At 32.1% G+C, this 14165-nt stretch overlaps 2 protein-coding genes across 2 annotated transcripts; both read right to left on the bottom strand.

Moving 5' to 3' along the window:
- Positions 1-6459: 6459 nt before the first annotated feature.
- On the bottom strand, positions 6460-6804 carry LOC134727967 (protein fem-1 homolog CG6966-like). Its single transcript, XM_063592364.1, has one exon. It carries the CDS (start codon positions 6802-6804, stop codon positions 6460-6462), a length of 345 nt encoding a protein of 114 aa, XP_063448434.1.
- A 381-nt stretch (positions 6805-7185) lies between these two features.
- LOC134727968 (ankyrin repeat and KH domain-containing protein 1-like) lies at positions 7186-9581 on the bottom strand. Its single transcript, XM_063592365.1, has 3 exons — positions 8904-9581; positions 7850-8803; positions 7186-7356 (listed from the first exon to the last, which is right to left on the bottom strand). Exons 1-3 carry the CDS (start codon positions 9579-9581, stop codon positions 7186-7188), a joined length of 1803 nt encoding a protein of 600 aa, XP_063448435.1.
- Between the last annotated feature and the right edge of the window lie 4584 nt (positions 9582-14165).

Here is a 14165-nt window from a genome sequence, read left to right on the forward strand (position 1 = left end):
GGTTAAAGAGCTCACCAGAGCTCATGTTTTCTCTGTTATAATGTATATATATGCCGACTCTAAATAAAATTTACTTACTTACTTACTTACTTAGTATGATTTCCTATTCAGTGTGTATCGTTCTGAACATGCATGAAATATTTGCCACTGGACGTTAAGCAAGCAAATAAAAATCAATCAACCTATTCAGATTGACTCAATAAGATTTTCAAAATCTTACACACGAATATGTTAAATCTGGATTTATTTTATGAATTAAAGTCTACATTCAAATTCATCTGACATATATGATGATGTTTCTTTATTGTAGCGATAAATTAACAAAACTTCACGTTATTTGTTTCTAAAATTAAAATGCGGGACTACAATGACGGTTTCTTTTACACCCATCATCGATTGAACTTTAAAAAATAAATTTCCAAATCGGAAACGAAAAACTATTAGACGAATAAAGTTTTGAAGTAAATCATAGATTGCATGTTTATGAAGGAAAATAATGACCTCACACAAACTATAAATAACTGACAAATCAAGTACTGGGAATCGCAATTAAGGGGGCATATTTTTCGTTTCACTAACTTTATTTTACAGATAAACAAAATATACATATTATGAAACATGCATGGATTAGTGTTTATCTATGTTTCTTCAATCTTCAAAATTGAAAGAACATCCCGTATTCCAATTTGACATTATTGAGGAACGGAACGACCTTTTTTCTTTTTTTTCTTTTTTAAATCGGGACTACGAAATTGCGTGTCATTATATTCGGGATTTTGGGATGGGACACCCAAAACCCCTAACCCTTAAATTAATCGATTCTGGAACTGAAAATATTTTACCACGGACTACTTCCAGAAATAATTTGAAATCACGGACCTACATGTAAACGGCGAAAATTCCAGTTTAATTCCTCTGTACCCATATCATTCAAGTAAACTAACTCTATATAGAATCATCTATACATGTATTTTATTTCATTCTATTCATAGTTTGTTTACTCTTTGTCAGCATAAAAGCGAGTTTGATATTTTGTAACAGCGACTGTATGATGGTGCTTACAGGAAAGCTCAATTCCTTTTTGCAAAAAAAAAATGTTACTACCGATGCTGCTACCAAATTGCTGATTGAGAAGGAATCGGAAAAAGACGTCGATCATTGTGTTGATAATAGTGAGCTTCCGCTACAAACACAGACTGCCCTGACACGACTGAAAACTTCGGAAAGGGCATGTATGAGTGGCAAGAGATTGTGCGGTCTTGCCATGCTCCATCTTCAAGGCAGTAAGAATGTCAGCAGACCAAATATTCTGAAACGATATGAAGAAACCGGCCAGCAAAAAAATAGAAAAACTTTTAAATTAGTGAATCGATGTTTGTTCTATGTTCTGAAGTGACTCAAATTGATATTTGGATGTTTATCTGACATATAAATGTCAGATAAACATCCAAATAAAGTTATACAAAATTTGGTGTCAGTAAAGGTCTTTAAAAATGAAAAATTTATATAAAAAGTGTCCAAATATAAAACATTGTCAAACTCTCTGGAAATGCCTAGAATGCAGGATTGTGCACCATTCATTCCATACTCTCCCAAAAAAAATTATTTTGCCTCATTGAAATATGATGTCTAGTTACGGCCTTGTGACTTCACTTTACCATATACATTTATTCAAAATTGTGAAATGTGTCAAAGAGACAACAACCCGACCAAAGAGCTTAAAACAGACGAAAGCCACCGATGGGTCTACAATACAACAAGAAATCCCGCACCTTGAGGAGTGCTTCAGCTGGTTAACATGTTTATACACATGTACATAAAAACGAATTTGTCTTCAAAATTCATGACAAACAATTTTCAGAATTTGCCGTTTTAAACACAGAACCGAGAGGAAAGATCACTCAATCTATGACTTTTGTTCGATAAGTGATCGAAAGCTGCTCAATAGACAAGAGCTGATGTGAATTTCCTGAAAAAAATATCTTCAAAAAAAAGTTTCACTGTTGATCAGCTGCATCTTTCGTCTCTTCAAGGGTTCCGTCTAAAATTATCCAATGAAGATAATAATCAGATGTGACTGCTATCTTTTTTTTTTTTTCTTGAATCTTGATATGATATGATTTATTATCATTTGCATTTAACTGATTAAGTAAACACGTACACTCATTTTCGCTTATTATTTGAAGTTAACTTGTCGATTTTTTTTCATATCATAAAAAGTTGTGTTTGATGTTTTAGTTAAAATTAATTGTTATAATCTCCTTTTTCTAATTCCTACTCGATTTGTTTCTTTACCCAACCTGTTGATTATTTTTATTGATCAACGTGTGGTTTGTTTGATCTCAGTTCTCCATTGGTCAAATTTTTATGATTTGGTTTTATAACAACTTAAGGAGTACTCTTTTAGTAGTATGTTGGTTCATTGTACCGTGGAAGTTTTGTAGGCAATATAAAATGCTCTGTTAAATATCAGTACACTTTAATTGCTGAAAAATATATAAGTTGGGGAATGATAGTTCGGGATTGATAATTTTTGTCTATTTATCCCTCTGTATTTCGCATTCAAAACATAATATAATGTTTTTTTTTTTTTTATTTCAGCATAGTTTGATTGACCAGTAAAGAATGTCCGTGTTACAAATAATAATTTCCTTTTTAGTTTGAGAAATCACGGAATGAGACGTATAAACAATTGAAATGTATAAACTTCATGACCGGTGTAACCATACAAGGGTACACGCACTGCTAAGTATTCCAAAATGCCTTAGTACAGCACGAACTTGTCTCTTGTTTAGTTTTAAAAGGTTAAGGATTTTAATATGTACTTTTATAAAGATTTTGTTCCGTAAACACATGTTCATCTTTTTTTTCTCATGGTCATTATTTTCTCTTCTTGGTATGAGTTATAGAACGAACGACTCGCCAACAGTTTACAAAAGGATGGTAAAATAAAAAACTGATTTCAAAATATGCGTATACGTTTTTTAAGAAATTACACGATTTATACTAATTGTATGTTATGCATGAAACGAGAACAACGTAGTACAATGCTTTCCATCTGAGATCTATTGATTGGTTTCAGTATCACTGTGGAGACTAGAGCTGCCAGATTATACATCTACTTTGATAGTGTACATCATCATTTATCACTGTGGAGACTAGAGCTGCCAGATTATACATCTACTTTGATAGTGTACATCATCATTTATCACTGTGGAGACTAGAGCTGCCAGATTATACATCTACTTTGATAGTGTACATCATCATTTATCACTGTGGAGACTAGAGCTGCCAGATTATACATCTACTTTGATAGTGTACATCATCATTTATCACTGTGGAGACTAGAGCTGCCAGATTATACATCTACTTTGATAGTGTGCATCATCATACGTGTCGATGGATACTGTCGATACAATCAAAGATAAAGATTGAGATATTTTATTGGTATCAAATTAGGAATGTTACGATATTTGACAATAGTTAAAAATTAGCGAAACATAAACATACACATACATGTACATATCTAGCAATAGTTGTATACCAATGTATATATACATTTATATATCCCCTCCATTACTAGTATTAGAAAGAATATTATTTACATATATGCAGAATTGTATATTCGCTTATGATTGAAAAAAATTATTTAATACTCAAAAATGAAATTCTAGAATTATACATGTCAAATAAAAATATTCTGAAGGAATGATTGCTTACTCTGGATGACAGTTAAAAGATCAATTTGGGAAAACAAACTTTGATCAAATGGAAGCTTTGCATAACTTTTGCTGTAAGGTTTATACTTAATTAAATTCGACAATCTTAACACCAAGTTTATTAATGTATTTATATGTTGAAGACATCACCATACAAAACAGTGACAAGCTCACTGAACTTGGCAACTCAGTACTGCATTCATCAAAAATGAGCGTAGGTTATTTTTATTTTTATTTAAAACACCTAGTAAGTCGTTTACACAAAATAGCGAAATTACTTAATAATGAATGCATAAAAGCAATATAATTTATACAAAACAACATCAAACTTGAACACATTATACATAGTACTAAACATGCTAATAGAAGTGAATGAAATATTACTTGAATGATATTCAAAAATTGATGACCGTCAGAGGATTTATCAATATCCTCGTTCAACATGAAGTTACATTATCATTAAGTACTTTAGATAGTTTTATGTCTGCTATTTTTTTTTTATCATGAATGAGTTTTAAGATGTTTGGAAAGGTAATTACATAAATGGGGAAAATGTCTACTTATATGGACAAGTAAATATAGTTTGTGTATTTATTTTGAAGAAGACATGCGATATCTTAAACAACTTGAATTATATAATTTATAACAAAAAAATATACTGATAGTAATACAAAATTCAAAAATTAAATTCTCTTTGATAAAATATACATCCAAAAATACAGATTTTGAAATCATGTAGGTGGACAACAAAATTATAAATAAAAACAACATTATAAATCTCCCATTATGAATGTCTATAAACAAGGTAGAACATGAAGTAGGCTTATTTATTTAATTTAAGATTAGTTCTAGTTGCGGGTTATTATGGGAATTAAAAACTCAAAGTTTAGACGACAATTTGTCACCGCATTAGATCCCTCCTAAACGGAAGTATATGGTAAACTTTATATTCTAAGCAAAGTCATTGATTCAGTAGAAAGTGATAGGCAAGACTATTAAAACATTGAATCAGTAACTTGGCATACATAAACTGCTACTTAAGAGTTATGTTTTCAACGGTTAAAAAAGACTTACATAATATCAAGGCCGAAAATTTATCATATTTGATACACAAAATACTGCAAATAATACATGATTGAAACAAAGAAAGCATTAAGAGTGAACTCATCATCATAAAAGTTTTGATAGTGATAAGGATGATATGGCGTTTTGATTCATACCAAAAATCTCTTCATTCACTTTGAAAATTGTAGATACACAGAGCTATTGTTGTTTTTCTTCATATCAAATTATAGCAATTAAGACTTATAGGTATACCTTAGCAATTATAAAGGTTCCTTGTTTAAGATATTTCAATTAAGATTCCCTTTATAATGTTAAAACAAAATATATTCTCTTTATACTCAATGTGTCACGTGTGTTCTTAAAAATAATATTAAATAGATAGAACAGAACTTAATGTGTGCTAACCATGTAATGGTCAAGCTAAACTAAAAACAATATTTAAATTTCAGTGTTTTCACAAGCGCTTTTGTTAATTGTTTATTTCACATATTCTAAAAAATCAAACGAAAGATGTACTAGTATTAAAAAAACACTACAATCACTTTGCATTCACTTCAGTTTTTTTACTACATTTAGAATAGTATTCCTCTTAAAGAACACTTGTTATCCTTTAATATAGATTATATATGAGATTATAAATTTGATGTTACAAATAAATCTAAAGGAACTTTTGAACTTGTCAAATGAACTTTAAACCAGCTATAACATATTCATCATGTGAATAGCAGCATCACATTTAACAGTTTTTTTTTTTTATCAATTCACAATATTAGAAACACATTTAGAATGTCATTACATATATTACATATATATACTTTCGGTACCTATGACTCTGGAAGATACCAAGAGGACTTTTAAGACTCAAATAAAACAGTTAAACATGGAAAGAAATCTCCAAACAACACAACGTTATATGATGAGTATTATGAATATATGATATACCATAAAACATCGATTTGTTAATTCAAAAATAGGACAATGTAGGAGGAATTTGTGGGTCATCAATTAAAATGAATCAAAAACCGAACATATATTAATAGCATCAAATTTTAAACACAAAATCTACAACAACTTAAACAAATTAGTTAGTGCTAAACATTATTTATCAACAATTTATTAATAATGCAGATCGTTGTGAAAAAATACTAGTTACATATATTTTTAAATTATTCTTTCAAAACATTTTCTTGTCAAAATGTATCGTTGAAAAGGTTCCTGTGCTGATCAATGTAAACACAGTTGTCAAATATAAACAAGACATCTTTAACATGTTAAAAATGTCAGAAGTTAGCAGTCGAAAGTTTTATTCTTCTTAATTTTATTTCATTTTTTCATATATTTATCAGAATATATAGAGATATTTGTCAGCTATCTTATGTAAGTAGCTCTCGGCAAAGAATTTTCTTACTGTATTTTATTTACTGTGGATTCCTTATTAATCATGTGATATCATTTTTAAGTGAGTATCCTCATTTATTTACTAGCCTGCTTACCGGGTAATTAGCAAGAGTGTCTTGTTAACAGTTACATCACTTATTTTTGAGGGGGTTTATCCAAACTGTCAGCTTAGCTATCCTCGCATTTTTTTGTCTATATGTAACTGTAATATCTCCTCATGTCCTGCACTACCAACATAAGTCAAAGGTGTCAGCCCGTTCCATCAACCTGGTCGACTTCAAATATCATCAACTCCTTTGTCTATAGGTAACTGTACTTTCACCTCATGTCTTTCCCCACACACTGCTGTCAGAGATATCTGCTCTTTATCATCCATATGATTAATATTACTTTCCTTGTCTATCAGTAACTGCATTATCTTCTCATTTCCTTTATTACAAGCAGTTGTCAGAGGTGTCTCTCCCATTTCATCAACCTGGTTAACATCAATTCCTTTGTGTATAAGTAACTGTACTATCTTCTCATTTCCTTCTCTACAGGCAGCTGTCAGAGGTGTATATAGACTACTACCAACCTGGTTTACAGCAATTCCTTTGTCTATAAGTAACTGAACTTTTCTCATTTCCTTCTCTACAGGCTGCAGTCAGAGGTGTATATTCCATATGATCAACCTGGTTCACATCACAACCTTTGTCTATAAGTAACTGTACTATTTTCTCATGTCCTTCACTACAAGCCGCTGTCAAAGGTGTATACTGTGGATTCATTTATTTTCGTGGATACCAATTTTCGTGGATTGAGGAAAACTTATATGTTCGTGGATATTTAATTTCGTGGTTTTGGAGAAATCTGCATACAAGCCTATAGAAAATTTGGTATTCGTTGAACATTTAATTTCGTGGTTCGTCTGTTCCCACGAAATCCACGAAAATTGGTATCCAACGAATAATAATGAATCCACAGTATCCCAAACCATCCATCTGGTTAACATCAATGCCTTTGTCTATAAGTAACTGTACTGTCTTCTCAGTTCTCTACAGGCAGCAGTCAGAGGTGTATATCCACTACTACCAAACTGTTTAACATCACTTCCGTTGTCTATAAGTAACTGTACTATATTCTCATTTTTTCCACTACAGGCAGCAGTCAGAGGTGTACATCCTATATAACCAACCTGGTTTACATCACATCCTTTTTCTATATATGGTCCGAGACCACCATTGTCGTCCCTTGATTTTCGTTGTTCACAAATATAGTCCCTAGTGTTGACAGTGGGTTACTTGCCATTAATTTTTATACCTCTTCCAAATTTATTTCTCCATGTGCAATGCCTCAAATTGTAAGTAGGGGGATGAAATTACACTGTAAAAAAATTTGGGTCCAGAATTTTAAAGGAAAGTAGTGATTTGGTCCAGCTGAAAAAGGTTGAAAATGAGCACTTCGGAAGCTGTCAAAAGATTTCAAGACGCCCTAAACATAAAATTGTCCATATTTTGAGTTAGAGGCGATGAAGTTTTCTATAAATTTGATATAATTTGTCCAAAAAGTAGTACAACACACTGTAAAAGTTTCTTTGAGAAAGCGCAGGTGGGATTTTTTTTATTTTCATTTATGTTCTAAAAGAAATGCACTACGAATTAATTGTGTTCTCGGACCAGTAACTGTACTATCTTCTCATTTCCACTAATACAGGCAGCACTCAGAGGTGTATATCCCATACGACCAACCTGGTTATCATCACTTCTGTTGTCTATACGTAACTGTACTATCTGTGTATTTTCATAAATACAGACAGCAATCAGAGGTGTATATGCACTAACACCAACCTGGTTAACATCACTTCCGTTGTCTATAAGTAACTGTACTATCTTTGTATTTCCAGTAATACAGGCAGCAGTCAGAGGTGTATATCTCCTACCATCAACCTGGTTAACATCACTTCCTTTTTCTATAAGTAACTGTACAATCTTCGCATCTCTCCAACTACAGGCAGCAGTCAGAGGTGTACATCTCCTACCATCAACCTGGTTAAAATCACTTCCTTTGTCTATAAGTAACTGTACTATCTTTTCATTACCTCCCTTACAGGCAGCTGTCAGAGATGTATATCCCATACCATCAACCTGGTTAACATCACTTCCTTTGTCTATAAGTAACTGTACTATCTTTTCATTTCTTCCTCCCTTACAGGCAGCTGTCAGAGGTGTATATCTCCTATCATCAACCTGGTTAACATCACTTCCTTTGTCTATAAGTAACTGTACTGTCTTCTTATTTCCTTTTAAACAGCTAGCAGTCAGAGGTGTATTTCCACTACCATCAACCTGGTTAACATAACTTCTTTTGTCTATAAGTAACTGTACTATCTCCTCATTTCTACCAATACAGGAAGCAGTCAGACGTGTATATCCCCTATAATCAACCTTGTTAACATCACTTCCTTTGTCTATAAGTAATTTTACTATCTCCACAGTTCCTCCACGACAGGCAGTAGTCAGAGGTGTATATCCCCTACCATAAGCCTGGTTAACATTGTTTCCTTTGCATATAAGTAACTGTACTATCTCCTCATTTCCTCTACTACAGGCAGCAGTCAGGGGTGTGTTGTCCAAAAAATCAACCTGGTTAACATCACTTCCTTTGTCTATAAGTAACTGTATTATCTTCTCATTTCCCCCCAATACAAGCAGTAGTCAGAGGTGTAAATCCCCAACAAACAACCTGGTTAACATCACATCCTTTGTCTATAAGTAACTGTACTATCTTCTCATTTCCTCCCTTACAGGCAGCAGTCAGAGGTGAATGAATCGAGTCACAACTCTTTCTATCAACACTTTTAGAAATAAAGTATTGAACTATATCATAATATCCTCGTAAGCATGATTTTATAAAAGGTCCTTCATCATCGTCATTATCATCCTCATAATCATCAGAATCACAACAATCATGCTGATATTCATCATCTGAACAATCTTCAAATGCCATTGTTTCAATTGAATCTGCATTTGTAACGTTTAATCGATTAAAAACCGTGTCGTCTATCGACTTTAATGTTTTGAGGAAAGAAGTTCTATAAACTTCATACTTCATTTGTGTATTATAGAAACATTGATTCATCTTTCCAAGTTGTATCTCATTCTTTATTCTCTCATAATATTCTTTTTCATGCTTCTTTGATATCATTATAGTAAATTTGCCATGTTGTTCATTAATAGATTCTAGCTGTGTTCGTTGATTGAAAACTCGAATGTCTGAATAACGTAATATACATCTGATCATTGGATCCTTGTAATCAAAATAGCAGCACATAAAATCAAACATTTGGTCATGTATCACCCTATATTCGTTTCCTATCTTCATTACGTAAGTTCCGACTATGCTGTCCAAAACTGTTTTCATTTTGATTATAGGTGTACCTCGATTGATTCCGCAGGTTTCAAATATGTTTTCCCAGACCGGTTTGTTTTTCGTATTATTTTCATTATACATATCAAATAACGATTCCTTCATGATGCCATTATAAATAACACATAAAAATAGTGAGCAATATTTGTATGGATCAAATACTCTTAACTTGTCTTAATCAGACATGGGGCGAATGTATTATTAATTTAAGTTTATATTTTTGATTGAAATTAATAAAACAAAAAGTTATTTATAGAGTGAAATTAAAAAAAAATTATTAAACTTCAACTCTGAAATTCGTTTACCTTGACACCCTTAAGGATGTTAAAATGTAATAGTTGTATTGAATAAGCATTTTAATTGATACTCACATTTAAGATATCTACAAAGAATAGCTATTGAATATGTTAGAATCTATTGTGACATTCTTTTTCACTTGATAATTATAATTACAAATGTAATGTGAAATGCAATGTATTACATTGCAAAAGTAAATGTTATTTGATGCATGCTTTTGTCACAAAAATTGTTATACAATGCATTTTATTTCAATGTCACTCACCCCATGTCTGATTTTGGTACATTAAAAGTAATCACAAAATCATGTTAGAAGGCAGAAAAATATTTATCACACATTCAAGAGTTCAATGTACGACAAACTGAACACATAGCATTGATACGGAAATATTGCAACACAACTCATATGATCGACAGGAGACGAATAATTAAGGAACGACTGTAATATTTTTTCTGTCTATGGAGAAATAACAAACAAACAAAAATCAGAAAATTAACGCGCGTAGAGGGTTATTTAACAATGTGACCACATTTTTTATGTTATTTCGAATAGACTGACAAAATATTACAGGTATCTTTTATAATTTAGTTCTAAATTCCATTTTAAATCGGTATAAATCATGGAAAAACGTTGATGACGGCATGGTCACATGACACAATTGTGTTGATATGATAAACAAAACGACGTCAGCCAATAAGAAGACACGTAACATCATAAATATGATAAATCTGTTGTCAAACGGTATAGATTCTTAAAACAAGATGGTTGGCATGATACCGATTACCTTGTTATTTTAGTTACTACTTTTTTAGTGTGCATTTTTACAAAATCAAACCAGATCGTATTTGATAAAACGGAGAGCAGATTCTTTTTGAATAAGTTAATTTTTTCAACAAATGCCTCGACGACATCAACATAGTCAATTTCATCATCATAAATAAAGGCAACAGTAGTATACCACTGTTCGGTAATCATCAAAACTGTTTCTAGTCCATATCTAGGTCGAGTAAATCTGAAATATATATTTAATCTGATTTGAAACTATTGCGAATATTGAGTTATTAGTTATAAGGTTCAAATAAATTATAATATGTTATCATAATACGGCTGTTATTTTGAATATCAAGAAAACATTTCAAAATTTGATATTTTTTTACGATTTGATATAAATAATTTAAATTCAGAAGATGTGATATGATTGCTAATGAGACAATTTTGCACCAGAAAAACTAGAGGTTAGTAGGTATAGGTCACAGAACAATGAGCAAAGCGCATTCCGCAAAGTAACTGTAGAGTAATGACCATAAAAAATCAGGCATCGCATCGTAAACTAAACTTTGTTAGAATTACACATGAACGATCAGTACTCAATCAAATTTGATGAACTATAAGTAGATATAGGAAGATGTGGTGTGAGTGCCAATGAGACAACTCTCCATCCAAATAACAATTTAAAAAGTAAACCATTATAGGTTAAAGTACGGCCTTCAACACGGAGCCTTGGCTCACACCGAACAACAAGCTATAAAGGGCCCCAAAATTACTAGTGTAAAACCATTCAAACGGGAAAACCAACGGTCTAATAAGTGCATAAATTGTATTTCTATAAAAAAATATTTTAACATAGTCAAGATAATAATCAGTATTTGGTAGAAATCATAGTTCAAAAATGAGACATACATATAGCAAAAGTACCGAAAAACAATGAAAATTCAAATCGATAAATCCCTTATACAACGTCAAAATTAAAAGCTCAAACACATGAAATGAACGGAACCCACTGTTATATTCTTGACTAAATTCGGGCATTTCATATGTATACAGTGGTGAGTTTACCTGTTTTTTTTTATATCTACCTAAACATCTAACTTATATGAAAGTCGCGTTTAATTCCACTATCTTGATATGCATAATATATGCGAGTGATATAATAGCCAAATTAACATTTTAAATGCACCTTCCTAACACACGGATAAATTATATATCACTGGAAAGCTAAGAATGTGTACTTTCTAAATATCCCGGTCGTCAAAAGAAATTATGGTGCATTATTTTTTTTAATCGAGGTCAAAGGTCATAGGTGCAATTTCAATTCACGGATACTTCCAGTAGAAAAATCGAGTCAAAACAAATGCACAAAACGAGACAATCTTATAGGAATTCTGTGTTACTGTTGGGAAAATATATTTCTATCGTAATATTAATAAATTTTGGTTGATTTTAACGGTAACGCATGTTACGTAACATGTTCTCTCGGATTCTTTGAAATTCAACCATTAAGTCACACACATGTGTCTGTAGACGCCCTTGCATAATCTTAATCTTAAAATACCTCCATATCATTTGATTGCACGTATTTACAAACATATATTTGATATTTGATATAAATAATCCGTAATAAAATATTGGAAGCAAGAGCGTAATATAAAATATGACGTATTTTTAATTGTTTAGAAAAGTCCCTTGGTGATCTGTACATTAAAATAGAGGAAGGGTATGGTCTCCTGTTAGTTTGAAAGCCTGCCAACCGCTTTAAGATCAGACAACCATAGGGCAGATTTTTTATTATTATTATTGTAATGCAATATGTTGAGTCTGGATCATACCGAAATTTCATTTTCATCACTAAATCAGATATGATAAGTGCACTTTACTAACATTAGTAAAATGAGCAAAGTGCAACTAGTATATTTATATCAACAAATTGACAATTTTGATATAAAACATCACAAGGGAAATATGATCACTTATTGTACGTCAAACTGTGTTTGAATTTACTTTAGTCGGCCACCGTGTATCTTGATAAATATATTTAATTAAAGAACACTTGACAAAGTAGTTTGTACTTTTTTTAAATTTAGCTAGTGATGAAGTTCGGCTACTTTGGCAATAGGTATTACTTTTTTATATCTTGTTTCACTGCTTCAAACGGAGGACAAGGTTATCCTAATATTGAACCTTTTATTTGGCTTTCTTATGTTAAAATCCGGTAAGCGTATAACCTAAATGATCAAAACGTCGGACTAATGGGATGTTGGACCATTCAGGTGTCGAAATATTGCGATATAGGAATATTAAAGTATATAAAAAAGGAGGTGTGGTATTATTACCAATGAGACAACTATCCACTAAAGACCAAACTGACAAACATTAACAATTATAGGTAACCGTACGGCCTTCAACAATGAACAAAGCACATACCGCATAGTCAGCTATAAAAGGCCCCGATAAGACAATGTAAAACAATTCAGACGAGAAAACTAACGGCCTTATTTAAGTAAAAAAATTAACGGAATACAAATATGTAACACATAAACAAACGACAACCACTGAATTACAGGCTCCTGACTTGGGACAGGCACATACATAAATAATGTGGCGGGGTTAAACATGTTAGCGGGATCCCTACCCTCCCCCTGACCTGGGACAGTGGTATAGCAGTACAACATAAGAACGAACTATAAAAATCAGTTGAAAAAGGCTCAACTCATCAGATAGACTAAAATTTCAAGTGGACGTGGCCGGGTACTTATAAACTTATAGATTCATTTTAACTTGTAATCTCATCATTCTTATCGGTCAACATATCCATACAAAGACAACTTCCTTGGGATGGGCATATATCAGTTCAGCTGATCATGAGGTTTTGCTAAAAATGACCACAACATCTACTATATACAGATTAAATTCAAAATTGGGAATGGACATGTGGGATTTGTTAAAGAGACACCAACCCGTTCAAAAAGCCAGGAATGACCGATAACTACCAATGGATCATCAATTCAGCAATAAACTCCTAAACCTGGAGGCGTTCTTCAGCTGCCCCCTCAACAAAAATGTACTAGTTTGAATTGATAGTGAACGTCATACTGAACTTCGAAATATACTCAAGAAACTAAAATAAATAATCTTACAAAACTTAGAAAGGCTCCTAACTTGGACAGACGCAAAATTGCGGCGGGTTAAACATGTTTTTGACAATCTCAACCCTCTCCCTATACCTATACCAATGCGTGAACAGATCAAATCTTTTAGAAAGTTAGATGACATCATACCGGACCGATGTTGCCGTTTAGCCAACCAAAGTCATACGGCGAACTTTTATTGTTTCTGTAGTTAGGTCGACATTGTCTTATTGGATAAAATTTTGACCCCCAGAAGAAAAGTAATGCCATGTAGAATGTATGCTCCATTTTCAAATATTCTAATCTCCTGATCATTCAAACTTGATAATAGTTATCAATGGTGTGTCCATAAATAATTTGTAATATTAAATCTAA

This window comes from Mytilus trossulus, chromosome 8 (assembly GCF_036588685.1).
Source record: "Mytilus trossulus isolate FHL-02 chromosome 8, PNRI_Mtr1.1.1.hap1, whole genome shotgun sequence".
Classification (NCBI taxonomy): domain Eukaryota; kingdom Metazoa; phylum Mollusca; class Bivalvia; order Mytilida; family Mytilidae; genus Mytilus; species Mytilus trossulus.

Bases quoted from the DNA above. Each gene is read 5' to 3' on its own strand.
- LOC134727968 (XM_063592365.1), bottom strand. From the start codon at position 9,581: ATGAAAACAGTTTTGGACAGCATAGTCGGAACTTACGTAATGAAGATA. The intron at 8,804-8,903 runs GTTGTTTGTTGG...GATGTTAACCAG, and splicing joins AAGGATGTGATGTTAACCAG to GTTGATTTTTTGGACAACAC. The intron at 7,357-7,849 runs GTACAGTTACTG...GATGTAAACCAG, and splicing joins TTAGTGGAAATGAGAAGATA to GTTGGTTATATAGGATGTAC.
- LOC134727967 (XM_063592364.1), bottom strand. From the start codon at position 6,804: ATGAGAAAAGTTCAGTTACTTATAGACAAAGGAATTGCTGTAAACCAG.